Genomic DNA, 13,594 nt, shown 5'->3' with positions numbered 1-13,594 from the left:
CCACAGGTCCAGCCCCCTGGGATGACCAGTCAAATTTCTCCTTCTCTGCTGCTACTGCATAGCCAGGCCAACCAGCTTGCACCCCAAGTTTCTGGCTTCTTCCACCATTTCTGGACTTGGACGGGTGACTAAGAAGGAGGCAGATGGTGTAACCTCAACATGTCAGTTTAACCCTCTGGGTCCACACTCTTACTAAGGCAAACTGGAAGGTAGTACGGTCCACAGCCAGCAGATAAAGGATGTCCTTCCTTCTCAACTACATACTGCCCATCTGGAAAGATCTCACAAAGCCCAGCAGAGCTGCCCTCCTGCTTTGGCCAGTGCAGTCCCCAGCTCGTCACTTTCCTTAATCTCTCATTTCCCTTTTTTCCCTCAAACTTGACCTATAGTAGTTTTCTGGCTCATCTAAGAAAATGAAGTTAAGGAAAGTGTTTTGTAAATTACAAACCACTTTGAAAAAGGAAGGTATTTTTATTACTGTGATTTTTGTGGTTCCCACGAATTCTTCGGGAAGTTAACAGCCAGAATTTCACTTGGAACAAAATAATTAAGATTGCCATTATTTAAATCTCACTACTTTTTATCAGTCTGAGAAGGATTTTCAAACATGTTTGATCTTTCTGATTCTGTCTGCCTTTAGGGAGGCATAGTTAATTATAAGCAGTGCAGAAATAACCATGGCAGTGCGCCACGCAGCGTTCCCAAGAAGGGTGCGCTGTGTACTCCAGTGCACTTGGATTCACCACGGTGCACACCCCAGCATGGAATTCCATGGTGATCCTGGAAATAGGAAACAAGGCAGAAGTAAAATGAAAGAAAAATGAAGAACTTCCTAACCCTGCCCTACTTTCAAAGAATCATCTTCCACCTTACCAGATGTTATCTTTTCTGATTACACACACACACACTAACTTGCGGATAATTCATGTTCAACTCAACCCGCCTTGAATAAGAAAGCTGAAATCATCTTCTGTGATCTGTTCTAGGACCCAATTCTCCTCTCACTACACTCTGCTGTTAATGCTTACTTAATCCTCTGCCTCTCTGGCTGGACTATAAACTCCAGGAGAGCAGGAAGCTGTCACTTCTGTCACATTCTTGGCACTTAACATATTATAGAATAAAAAAATATGTTTTTGAATGGTTTATGAAAGAAAGAATGAATGAAGATGAAATGATGGTTTCTCTTGCTGTGGTAAAATATATAGTTTCCCGTATATATTCCCAGTCCCAATCTTCAGCTTAAAACAAAGTAGATTTCTAATAAATATATGGTGACCAACTGATGAAACAATTTTAAATGCACATAAATACATCTAATGTCTCAGGGCAGTGCCTCTGGCTCAAAGGCATAGGGCACCAGTCCCATATGCCGAAGGTGGCAGGTTCAAACCCAGCCCCAACCAAAAATAATAACAATAATATATCATATCTCTAACATCTGCTTTCTAACAAGAGGGTTCAAAATATTCTAAAATGTTCTTATTTACATTTGGGGAACACAGACATATAAAGAGAATTACCGCTCACTTGTAGAGACAGAAATTCCTAAGGCCACCCTATTGAATTGAAGACATGCTGGGGAATGTTAGGAATTGGCTGGGAGATTTGAACTACCACCTGCCTCTCATAGTCAAGAAGGGTATTATGGTTTGGGGTCCACCCCATTTTATAGGAGAGAATACCTTACGGATCATTCTTCATAACTGGGCCTCTGCGTTTCTCAGAATATTTGTATAGAAACGTTACACCAAGAAAGTTAGTTATGTACCAAGGATCAAAGAGAAGCATTCCGAGTTACACCCATGTTTATCTTGCGTACACTACAAACTGAATAACACTCTGGATTAAATCGATGCTTTCTTTGGTTTTATGTTTCAGTTCCTTAAGATTATCTGGTTTATTGCACTTACATTGTTCACATGGGAAGAGTGAGATTTCCAGAGATAAACCATCTTTTCTTCTTCTTGGTTTGTTGAAGCCAAATTAATTTTAAAGGATCAGAGGTCATTTGAGGCTCATTGGATTATCTCAAGTGTCAGATTTCCTCCTTACTTTTGATACAAGGAACCATTTTCTGCAACGGGCACTTAAAATTCATGGCTCCCAGGGCTTTAGCAATCCCAGAAAAGGCCCCTGCTGGGAACCTTATTAGCATCTCTGCCTCTTGATTTTTATTTAATTCCTTTTAATATTCTATCAGGATGCTGACAGACCGAGGGCTACAGCCTGAAAACGATATTTCACTACATCATTGAGCCCCAGTCAGTTAATAAACTGCCCATAGTGTGCTTTGAGTTCATATACAAAGGGGTTAAACAAAAATAAAACTACACTACACTTGTTGAATCATAGTTAATATGAAAGGAAAGGGATCGACATCAATGGTCCGAGTAGTATTTATACTAAATGATAGTTTAGCATCTGGATTTCATATTTGTAACTACAAAAGAATGAAGTGGCTTTCCCATGGCAAAACGGGGCTTTGGAAAATTGTCTTTCTCTTTTCTAAGCCCTAGGAAATGGAAAAATGTTCAAGAATGTGGGGTGATTTAAAAACAAACAAACAAACAAAAAGCTTATTAAAAAGGTAGATCATCAAAAAGGTGTCAAGGTGTCTCATATAGGGGATTACTTTCAAGTTTTATATCATATTCACACACAGCATCTCATTCTAGCTAAAAGGAATTATGGGAACAATGTCCTTGCCTTCACAGAAAAGTTAGAGCTCCCCAACCTCCTGACCTCTAAGCCTTCCAGTCTACCTACCTCCTGCCTAAACACCAAGGGTACTATAAATCAGTGCTTCTCAAACTTCCCTGAGAACAGGACTCACCAGGGGATCTGGTTAATATGCTAATTAGTGGGAGGGGCCTGGGAGTCTGCATCCATAACTCATCCCAGGTGCTGCTCTCCAGGGACTAAACAACCACCTGCCAGTAAGAGCATCCTGAGATTAGTGTCCTGTGTGATCACAGAAGGCTGACGTTAATCCAATACACATTTAATGAGATCTGTCGATAAGCTAAGACATGAGCTCTCCCTCTTTTTTAATGATCATCCACCCATTTAAGAATACCTTAAAAACTATAGGTAGTTTTCCCCCAAAAATTGCACACATAGTCAAACAAATAATTCTGCATGTGTCTGTTCCTAGACTCTTGAAAGCCCACCTAAGAAAACAGTTCAAAGATGTCCATTTAAAAAATCCTGACATGAGAGTGTTCTGGGAGCTAGGGAAAACAGGGAAACAAAAACCTCTTTAAACTCTCAGTGGGATGTTAGCTTTTAAATATAATTGATATGGTAGAATTAAGTCAATTACCTAAAAGCACAGGTTAAAAAAATAATGAAAGGTCTGGGCAAGGGAGGAATTTGAGACTTTGTGACAAAAGTCCATGGAAAATTCTCTGTAGTCCAAAGATGACCAGGAACAAGAAAAGAAAAATAAAACTTTGTTTCAAAACTATCTTACCTACCAGCAGGGCACACTGAATTATGTCTGTAATCCTAGCATTCTGAGAGGTGGAAGCAAGTGGATTGTCTGAGCTCAGGAGTTCAAGACCAGTGTGATTAAGAGGGAGACACCCTCCCCACCACTGTCTCGACTAAAAATAGACAAAACTAGCTGGGTGCTGTGGCACACACCTGTGGTCCCAGCTACTTGGGAGACTGAGGCAGAAGTATTACTTGAGCCCACGAGTTTGAGGTTTCTATGCGTTATGATGAAGTCATAGCACTCTATCCAGGGCGACAGAATGAGACTGTTTAAAAAAAAAAAAACTATCTTAACATCCTTACATCTGGTCTGGGTACCTGCCTCAGACTCAAACACTAGGCTCTGCTTGTAAAATGCAGATTCCTTCACCATGCCCTAGATCAAGAAATCTCTGGACATAAGGTTCAAAAATTGGCATTATCTAATAAGCTCCCCAGGTGATTCCTGTGTATATTGTCAAGAGTATATTAATGAAAGTAAGAACCTCCCCTAGGAGAATAAGGGGGTGATTTGAGAATAGTGATCCCAAATACATTCCTGAGTTGTGTTCATGATTAGAACAGGCTTTGAAATGCAACTGACTTTGGAGCAATTTAAATGTTTCCTGTCTTGTCCTTGGCCCCTTACTCCTTCCTTTCTCTTCCTTGAGAAGGAGGCTCACATTCTCCCCTTTCCTTCCCTTTTTTCTTTAAATCGCACATATGAATTGGCTATGATATGCATTATGCCACATAAGAAGTTTGACAGATAAAATAAATGGATAGATAATAAAGGAAATGTCTAAATGATACCCATAGGAATTGCTTTGACACAGCTAAGTCTACACATGTAGGTCTACAGATACCAGTGTCAACAAAAGCTAAAACATGTGGTTCTCAATCTTGGCTGTATGTTAGAGTTTATAAAATCTCAGAGTCCTAATTTCAGATCCCAAAGGTTCTAATCAAGAAGATCTTAATAAGATGAGTATGGTTAAGAGCAAGAGTCTAAGTGCCTTTACTTAAAATTAAAAAAGAAAGCCACCATTAATAATTCTTACAATCAATAATAACACAACTCAGCAAACATGTACTGAGTTTTACTATGGAAGTAGTAATAAATGTTTTACAGGCAGTAGCTTTTTAATTTTTACAGCATCTCTACGAAGTATGAACTGCAAAGAGCACCGTTGTTTCCACTAAAGCTCATGAGGGTCACGAATGGTCTCAGGACCACAATTGCACAATGCAGAGCTCTCCTTGGAACCTGAGGAACACAGGGACATACTAAACAATAAGCTATGGAACCTGAGGAACACAGAACCCACACTAAACAACAAGCTATGTTTCCTTGTATGAAGCTATGACTGAGAGCCATTGGTATGTCCCTATGTTGGTGTATATACGTGTGAGACACACTCATATATCTGTGTGTTGCAGAGAAAAAAAAGAATGTGTGTTTGCATAGACTCTGGCGCAGAGGCAATTATGCAGGTTAGGACATTTGTGGTGGAGAAATGTCCTCCATCCAGGCTTTGCAAATCCAAAGAGTTGTGTAAGAACAATCGTTCTTTGATGGGACGAGGAGAGGAGTTCACTAGAAAATGAAATGAGGATAAAAGCGCCTAGGAGGTTGATTGACACAAGCTTAAATCTGTTGCTTTACTGAAGACTGGCTCTCCAGTTCTGCTCTCCATTCCCCCTGCTGGTTGAGAGCTGCCTTGTCATATGCATTACCTTCATCTCAGCCCTCTTTGTTTACTCTGGAAAGGCAAAATAAAGACCAGCCAGGACAGGATGAGGAGGAAGAGGGAAGGAATGGTGGATAGAACAGCCCAAGTCACCTGACAACCAGCTAATTGATGCTAAACACGGAGCACTTTTTCCCTGGAAAGGTGGGCATACGCACAAGTTGCTGATTTTTAGTGGTTTCACAATTCTGCTGGGTCACACTGGACCAAGTGATCTGTAAGTCCCTTGTGTAACCAGCAAAAGCAGTCACTTTTTGGCTTTTTGCCAAGCATCACGTAGCAGAAACCATGCCCATCTCTAATTTGCAATCTGTCTTCTGTTTAAAAATAAGAAAACTTTGATACAGAAAGCTTAAACGCCTCACCTGTTGCAGCAGATCTACTTAATGGCAGCCAAGGGCAGAAGTTTAATTTTGTTTCCAAGGCCCCAGGGCTCCTTTCACCAGCCGCATTATATTATACTAGGTGGAAAGCCTGGGAACCACGTGCCCGTCTTCCAATCATAGCGCTCGGACTTACTAGCTGTGGGACCTGGAGCAAGTAATTTAACATCTCTGCCTACATGTCCTCATTTATAAAATAGAAATAATGACAATATCGCTTCTCAGCCTTTTGGCTAAGATCAAGTGTAAAAATAATGATAATAATAGTAATAATGAAAACAGATTTTGTAGTGCTTTATTATACAATAGCAGATATAGAGTAATTTAATATACACACAGTGCTTAGCACACAGTAATATACTAGATATGTTTGTTATCATTATTGTTACCTTGACTTTGCATATTACATGTGTACTACCCAAGCAATCAGTATTCATCATACAGAACATGACTTTCAGACTCATCTGAACATCCTCCAAGATGTTCCGAGAAAATCTAAGCCTTCTTGTTTTCCTAATCATGAGGTACAGAGAAAAACATAACACATTTGGGGCATTCATAACATATTTGGGGCTATTTTTGGTAACCTGAAAACAGGAATAAAAACCCCTTCACCACTCTTTTTTTTTTTTTATTAAGTCATATATACATAGATCATGACTACATTTATGCCTTTGTGGGATTCAATGTGTTGATTATTTGTCCAAATTGGAGTGCTCACATCCTACTAATTAACATAGCTTTCACCTCATTTATTTAATGACAGTGTTAAGACATTTGTGTTCAATACTTGATAGATTTGACTTGTACCCTTGTAATATGCTCCATAGGTGTGGTCCCACCATTAACCCTCCCTCTATTGAACCATCCACCACTCTTGACTTTATACACTCTATACTTTGCTGCATGACCAGCCTACTTACGTATTAGGTGGAATTGTGTCCTCCCCAACCCCCAGTTGATCTCCTTCTCAGAGCCTCAAAATACGATACAGAAATAGGGTCATTACAGATTTAAGTAGTTAAGTTGAGATAAGGTCATACTGGAGTGGTGGGGGCCCTTGATCCAATATTACTTTTACTCTTATAAAAAGGAAACACAGAGAGACAGAGGCACAGGTGCATTAGGCCATGTGACCACAGAAGAAGAGACTGGAGTTACATGTTTACAAGCCAAAGAATACCAAGGATTTCTGGCAAAATCAGGAGCTACAGGGAAGGCACAAGTGCTTCTGACACCTTGATTTCAGAATGCTAGGTTCCAGAACTGTGAGAGAACAAATTTAAGCTGCTTCAAGACATCCAGTTGGTGGTAATTTGTTATGGCAGCTACAGGAAATGAATATGCCCAGCCTACATCCTAGACCACTGCAAGCAACTGTTCCCTCAGCGGCAGTCTCTGGCTTTGTGAGGAGGGGGTGAGGAGGCTTTCCTTCCCCAAACAGCTAGGCAAGCAGAGTGCAAATGAAAAAGCACTGGGAGCCTGGAATGCTGAGTTCAGGGGACTGAATTTCCCCCGCATGAAAATTCATCCCTGTCAAACCATCTTCAACAGTTGACGAGCTTAGTGCCAAAGTTTATATTTTCTAATTTAATCCTTTGAGACTATTATAAGTTGTTTACCCCAGGAAATAGCCTCTGAAACTCTGAGATTTGCATGCAGAAGGATTTGGGGGGGGGGGTGCTGTAACAATACCCATGAGTGAAGAAGAAAGCAGAATTGGGAAGAGAAGGAAATTAAACCCCAAGGCAGCTGCAGCAGGGTCCCAGCTGATCCTATAGGGAGCTGCAGAGTTGGAATAGCCCTTTGGAGTTATCCCAGCTGAAGCAAGGGGGCCAGGCCTAGGTACGCCCCACACAGCAGATTAGCCACTTGGATACAGGCTACCTGAAGGAGGAGCCATAGCTTTGGGCAAGACAGCTTCCTACAGCTACAGGCAACTCCTGGTGATGGACACAGTTGTGAAGAACCAGGGAAAATCAGCACCCTGGTCCCAACCAGGGATCCAGAGAGTGGACTGCAACATCTACCACGTGTGTGTCTTATGCCTTCCCCTTTCCCACCTCTGCATTTTCCATTTCCGCCCATTGCAAATATTCCATAAAATATTCCTCTTAGGATGGCCTCTGATCACATGTGGACCACAGTGATTTCTTCCCCTTTTCTAGTTAACCATGACAGAGAGGATAATCACTTGACCACCTAGAAACTGCTACTTATTCACTTATTCACTTATTCATTGATTCGTTTGTCAACAATTACACATTTTCATAATGATACCTACTTGATAGCGTACTAAACTTTTTTTACTGAACATAAAAAAAGAAGATATTATAAAAGGCCTCATATGTCAGGATCAAGAGTGGGATTCTATCTAGACATGATGAAGACATTTGGAAAGGTTGTGAGCGCTGAAATGCCTTGAACAGATTTACTATTAGAACTGTTATGTGAAAGACAACACTGGACATCCTGTGGGTAGGCAGCGGGGTGGAGGGTGGAGAGAACCGATTGCACGGAGGGGCTGCAATCCAGGGAGGAAGCTCCAGGTAGAGACAGTGTTTTTCAACCTTTTAAAATCTCATGGCACACTTGAACCTATAGTTAAACCTTGCAGCACACTTAAACTCTGTTCATCCAAAAACAGATGGAAAAAATACTTAACTGTGCTTTGAACTGCTTATGAAAATAATTTAATTAACGACCTTTAAAATTTTTCCCTGGATGAAAATCACTGGCCTGGAGACTTGAAGCACCAGCTGAGTCACCCTTCAAACCTCAACTGACTCACCATCTTCTGCCTTCTCTGAGACTTGCTTCGCTGTCCTACAAGTCAGCAGGATTTGCCAACGAGCAAGTCAACAGCCTGCTTAGATGGAAGCACTCATGTCATCCTTCCAAGCCACCAGCAGTCCCTGGGGCCCAGCCACATGCCTTTGTATGTGCAAACACACCATGTATGTGAACTCAGGTCACAAACACTCAACATACAGCTGTCCCCATAGACTAGAGGCCTCTAAAAAATGAGCCCCCAAAGGATGCATCTTTCCTTGTTGGCTTTTCCCTCAACAAGCCTCAATAGCTTTGGTCCAGTCCCTAATAGGTAAAGTAAGTCTCTCAGTGGGTGGGATTTCCACATTAAATATAAATCCTACCAGCAGAGAACATATCACAAAGAAACAAAAGCAAAAGAATTTTTTTAAAAAATTAGCCTATAGACTGGAAAACAGAAGAGAAAATATCATATTAATAACAATTATTTGAAGGTAATAGCTTATGTTCTTTAAAGCAGTTCCAACATAAATGTCACTGTAAGAAATAATATTTCATTTCAATACTAACAAATCAGGTACTTAGTGTGCTAGGGGAGAACTGATTGGAACTACTTTAAAGCTGCATTAACCAGAGAAACTGCAAAAATATTTATATTCTTATGAAGGACGGAAGGAATGCCCCTCCTGGGTATATTTAAGGTTCCTCCATCTTTTGGATAAATGGTAATACTAAACAAAAAAATGGAAAGATGACCTTAGAATAATAACCTCAAGATTCAATTGGGACTCAGCTTCCCAATGTACAAAAATCATTTGCAATATGTTCGGGATGGAAATTTCTATACTGCTTTATGGCCCATGAACTTCATTATATACCTCAAACAAAGATCACCCAAACACCCAACTGTGGGCTGGCTTCCTTCCCGTAGGGGGCGGGGGGCCTTCCCATGTGTAAAATGACTCACCACCCCCTTGCTCACTGTCTGCAATTCTGCTCAGTTACTGAACAGTGTTTCTAAGGACAGGGAAACAAAAGAAAGGAGAAAACCAAACCATTCAGAAAGGTGTTTCATATTGGGAATGGGATTGTTAAACCAAGGTCGGGTCTGGCACTGTTAGTGTTGTCTCTAGCCAGCTCTCCCTCCAGTCATCTTTCTAGAGACTCCATGCAAAACACCAGTGGAAAATTTCACAGGATAAATGCTGTGCCAGGACTTAAAGCTGTCCGATTGTGTAAGCCTCTTCTTTTTTTTTTTTTTTTTTTTTTTGGCATTTCCAACAGTCTCTATGGACATTGCTTAGAAGGTAGAGAGTTGGTGAGGACCTGAATTTAGGAGTCATTTAGTTTTCAAACCGTTCCAAAGGACCCTGTGTTTCCAGTTGATTCACAGTGAACGGCCTTGATACTTCTGTGACTAGAAGCTGTTAGTCTGAACGGATGCTTGAAGAAACAAAGGCAATGAAAGTCACCAATCCAATAAATCTGGGAAGGGCTGCATGGAGTTATCTTTTAAGCAAATGACTGGCCCACTTCCATCAAGAAGCTTGTAGCTAGAGAGACACAGACCTATCTATGCCCATAAAGCCTTAGAGTCACAATATTCCAGGCTTATTTTCCCAATCTTACAGGTTTTGAATGACAAGAGAATGAACAGATTTCTGATGATACACTCTCCAAGTACATTGATATAACACATTTTCTTTCAAGATCTCATGTGGCAGGAAAAAAAGAGGAATCATCAGTTAATACCTGCACTTGATGTGTGAAACACACACATTCCAGAGGTAAGTGGCTTTCAACACTGATGGTCAGTGGAAGACCAAGGTCTTTGGTGCCCAATCCACATCCATACAATATCTCAACTCTTCTTATTCTGCATCTCCACTAATGTGGGTACATAGGATTCGTTTAGTCTAATAATTTATTAATTCATTAACAATATAATTCTCCAAAGCAACTGTTTAAAGTGGCTATTTGAGAGAAATAACAAGTCAAAATGAGTATTTCAGTGGTCCTGAGTAAAAAAAAAAAAAACACCTCTTTGACCAGGTGGAAAGTTCAATAATGTTCATTGTCCGTCACTCACTGAACTCCCTTTGATAACTAACAGATTCCTACAAGCTCAGGATTGCATAGGTGCCAAGTGTTTCCTGGCTGTTTCAGGAAAGTATTAAAGCCAACACAATGAGCTTAACACTGGTGAGGTCCAGGTATTCTTGGGGTTTCATGGAAGTCACCAAGGAGTAGCCTGTCAGCTTGCCTAAGAAATTTACAAGAGTCTATTACTCTGGCACTGTCAAAGTGTCCCTTATTTATGCTCCTCTATGGGGGAGTGGGAAGAGCAGCCAGAGCAGCCTGCTATAGCAGCTATCCAGCTGCTCATGCAGTTAATATAGCTGTAGAGAGAATGTGATTTATACAGAGCACTTTCCCCCGACACTAGCATATGAGTCCAAAACCCGCCCATTCTGGGAGACCCACATCATGCACACAAGTCTTTTCTGTGCTCTGGAGACAACAGAATTGCACAGAGAGCTACAGATTTAGATTGGCACCAAAGACAGAGAAACATAATAGATGTGTGTATGGACAATATCTGTAGGCCTACCTATGCCATTTACGATGCATGGGGACTAGCCCACTGGTTGCAAAAGGCAACAACAGATTATTGTGTACAGAACAGAGCCCCCGGCAGGCAGAGATTCTGTAAAAGTTGGAGTTGCACATCAAAGGGAGGCTTCCCACTGCTTGCTGGGGAGGGCAGCTGACTACGGAACCAAATTGGAAGGCATGCATGCATTGCTCCCAGGATCAACACAAATGATGCTGCAGGTGAAGGCAATGAGTGAACCAATTCTTCTTCCAGTCAAGGTAGGAAAGTCAGACTCTACTTGGAGCCTTCTCCTCCTTTCAGGTGAGAGAGCAGGAATGAGAGTCTATTACTGCTTCCCGCCCCTGAGTATAGATGCTGAATAAAACAGATGGGTGTCCCGCAGCTTCACGTACCTTGTAGGGGCCCCGGTTGCAGCCACAGTAGCTGCTTTCCATGGTGTAGCTTCTGGACACCCCTATCTCTCTCCACACCACCACCCGGGCCGTGGAGGCTCGGGATCTCTCCACGAGGAAACTGCAGCTGCTCATCGTGAATGCCGGCGCTAGCTTGTCAAGGATTTTGGGAAGAGTCTATGATAAAAAGAAACCAAACAATGAGTTGCCAGTGACTGGAAAATATCCACCATCATACAAATGGCTTCTCAATATTTATTACGCATCGCTATATATCAAAGACTTAATATATGCTACTGGGAATCATTTATTCACTCTAGAAAATGGATGCCAATTTTTTATATGACTTTTCAGATGAGGAAACTGAGGCTTAGAAAAGTTAGAAATAAAGGGCGGTGCCTGTGGCTCAAAGAAGTAGGGCGCCGGCCCCGTATGCCAGAGGTGGCAGGTTCAAACCCAGCCCTAAACTGAAGCCCAAAAACTGAAGAAAGAAAGAAAAGAAAGAAAAGAAAGAAAAAAAAGAAAAGAAGGAAAGAAAGAAAGAAAAGTTAGAAATAAATAGCTTAGTTCCCACAACTATAAAGTGGCCCGAAAGGGATCCGAATGCCAGCCTGGCCAACACCTACGACCATGATCTCCAAGTCCACTTGTCCGCATTGCTGTGGACCTGTACTATGTGTGCACACACTGTCCAATACACTGAGGAGCTGAGCCTATGAAAAGCCACAGATTTCACAGGGACTGAAATTTAAAGAGTGACTCCAGTCAGTGTCACTGTTTCTTAGCAGAAGAAACAGAAGGTCAGAGGGGCCGGTGATGATTCTTAAGCAGGAGCTCATATAAAGTTCACTTGTTTCCTACCAGTATATAATTGCTAAAATGAGTGTGTTAGTCTCATCCTTTCAGCCATAAATCTGATGCTGAAAGAATTATAATACTCCTAAATCCATCCTCTCTGAGTTCAAATATCCCACCTTTTCCTGGGGTAAAAATATTTTATTTATAACCACTTAATATCCATTTAGAAGACATCTGTAGACTCTTGTCCCTCTGATTGACAGAGAGGAGGCTCTGGCCACTGGGCCTCCTCCCCAGAGGATGAGGACTCAGAGCCAATAGTCCTTAGGTCAACAGAACTACTGCACTTAGTCCAGGACAAGAAGGATTTTCTCACTTCAGTGTTGACAGAATATGCACAACTAACACACAATATACAATTACTTACATTAGGTGACAAACAGTGAGGCTTTAGGCAAATTATGGAAAGAAGGTAGAAAAGCATAACGATGAGAATATGAAAGAAAAAAATATTTTTAAACAAATCCGTTAATCTCCTTGGTACTTACTTTCTTCATGTTCAACGTAACTGTTAATTAACTATTGTTAATTATTAACAACATAATAATGATATATTGTAATGAATAATATGATGTTAATTATATAAGTATAGATTAACATAATCATTAATATAACTTACTATGATCTCTAAGTTTCCACATAGCCTCGAGACCTACAGATCATTTGAAAAAGGAAAATGAAATGCGAGTATTGTTCTCATGTGTGTTTCTGCAGTTGCCTCAGTGAAATCCTAATTGATTTCTTCATATCCACTCTTCTCCCTCCCTCCCTGTAACTCCTCACCCCATTTATTTTCCTTCAAAATGTTCATTGCAATGGCAATTATTGTGTATATATTAGTTGTTTATCTTGGATTTCCTTGGCCACCTAGAAGTTCCATGAGGGCAGACCTGAGTCTTGCTCATTTTGGAAAATCTCTGCACATTGAGAAGTGTGTCATTCATAGAGGGCACTACATCATTATCTGCCAAAATAAATAGAATCTGCTAGTCCAAACCCTGAGGGGATTGCTTAAATAGACATGCCCACACTATTTATATGTACTGCAACTGAAGTGATTGAGAATACTTGAGGATAGTTTTAATATGTCCATGTTTTATTCTGTTGCAAAAGGTTTACTCTCACATTTAAATGATCTCTCTCTCTCTCTTTTTTTGCTTAAGTGAATTTGTTTTTTCTTTTGTAATTTGTATCTTCTTAATATAGAACAAAGACTGTATTAGAACAATGTTAGGTTCAACGGCAAAATTGAGTGGAAGGTACAGAGGTCTTCCATAGATACCCCACGTTCTTATACATGGAGCATAGGGGAGTATGGAATGGTCTCTCCCATTATCAATGCCC

The 13,594-nt window shown here is 40.8% G+C and overlaps 1 protein-coding gene across 1 annotated transcript in view; it reads right to left on the bottom strand.

The window, feature by feature from the left end:
* AGBL1 (ATP/GTP binding protein like 1) overlaps nt 1-13,594 on the bottom strand; it is a 581,937-nt gene that overhangs the window by 261,720 nt on the left and 306,623 nt on the right. The window contains exon 20 of the mRNA XM_023512636.1: nt 11,393-11,569. Within this exon, the coding sequence (XP_023368404.1) occupies nt 11,393-11,569 (177 nt within the window). The remainder of the gene's footprint in view (nt 1-11,392; nt 11,570-13,594) is intronic.

The sequence above is a fragment of the Otolemur garnettii genome, unplaced genomic scaffold (assembly GCF_000181295.1).
Source record: "Otolemur garnettii isolate 467f Iridium unplaced genomic scaffold, OtoGar3 scaffold00029, whole genome shotgun sequence".
Taxonomy (NCBI): domain Eukaryota; kingdom Metazoa; phylum Chordata; class Mammalia; order Primates; family Galagidae; genus Otolemur; species Otolemur garnettii.
The sequence above is the reverse complement of the archived record's forward strand: the minus strand, read 5'-3'. Positions and strand labels throughout refer to the sequence as shown.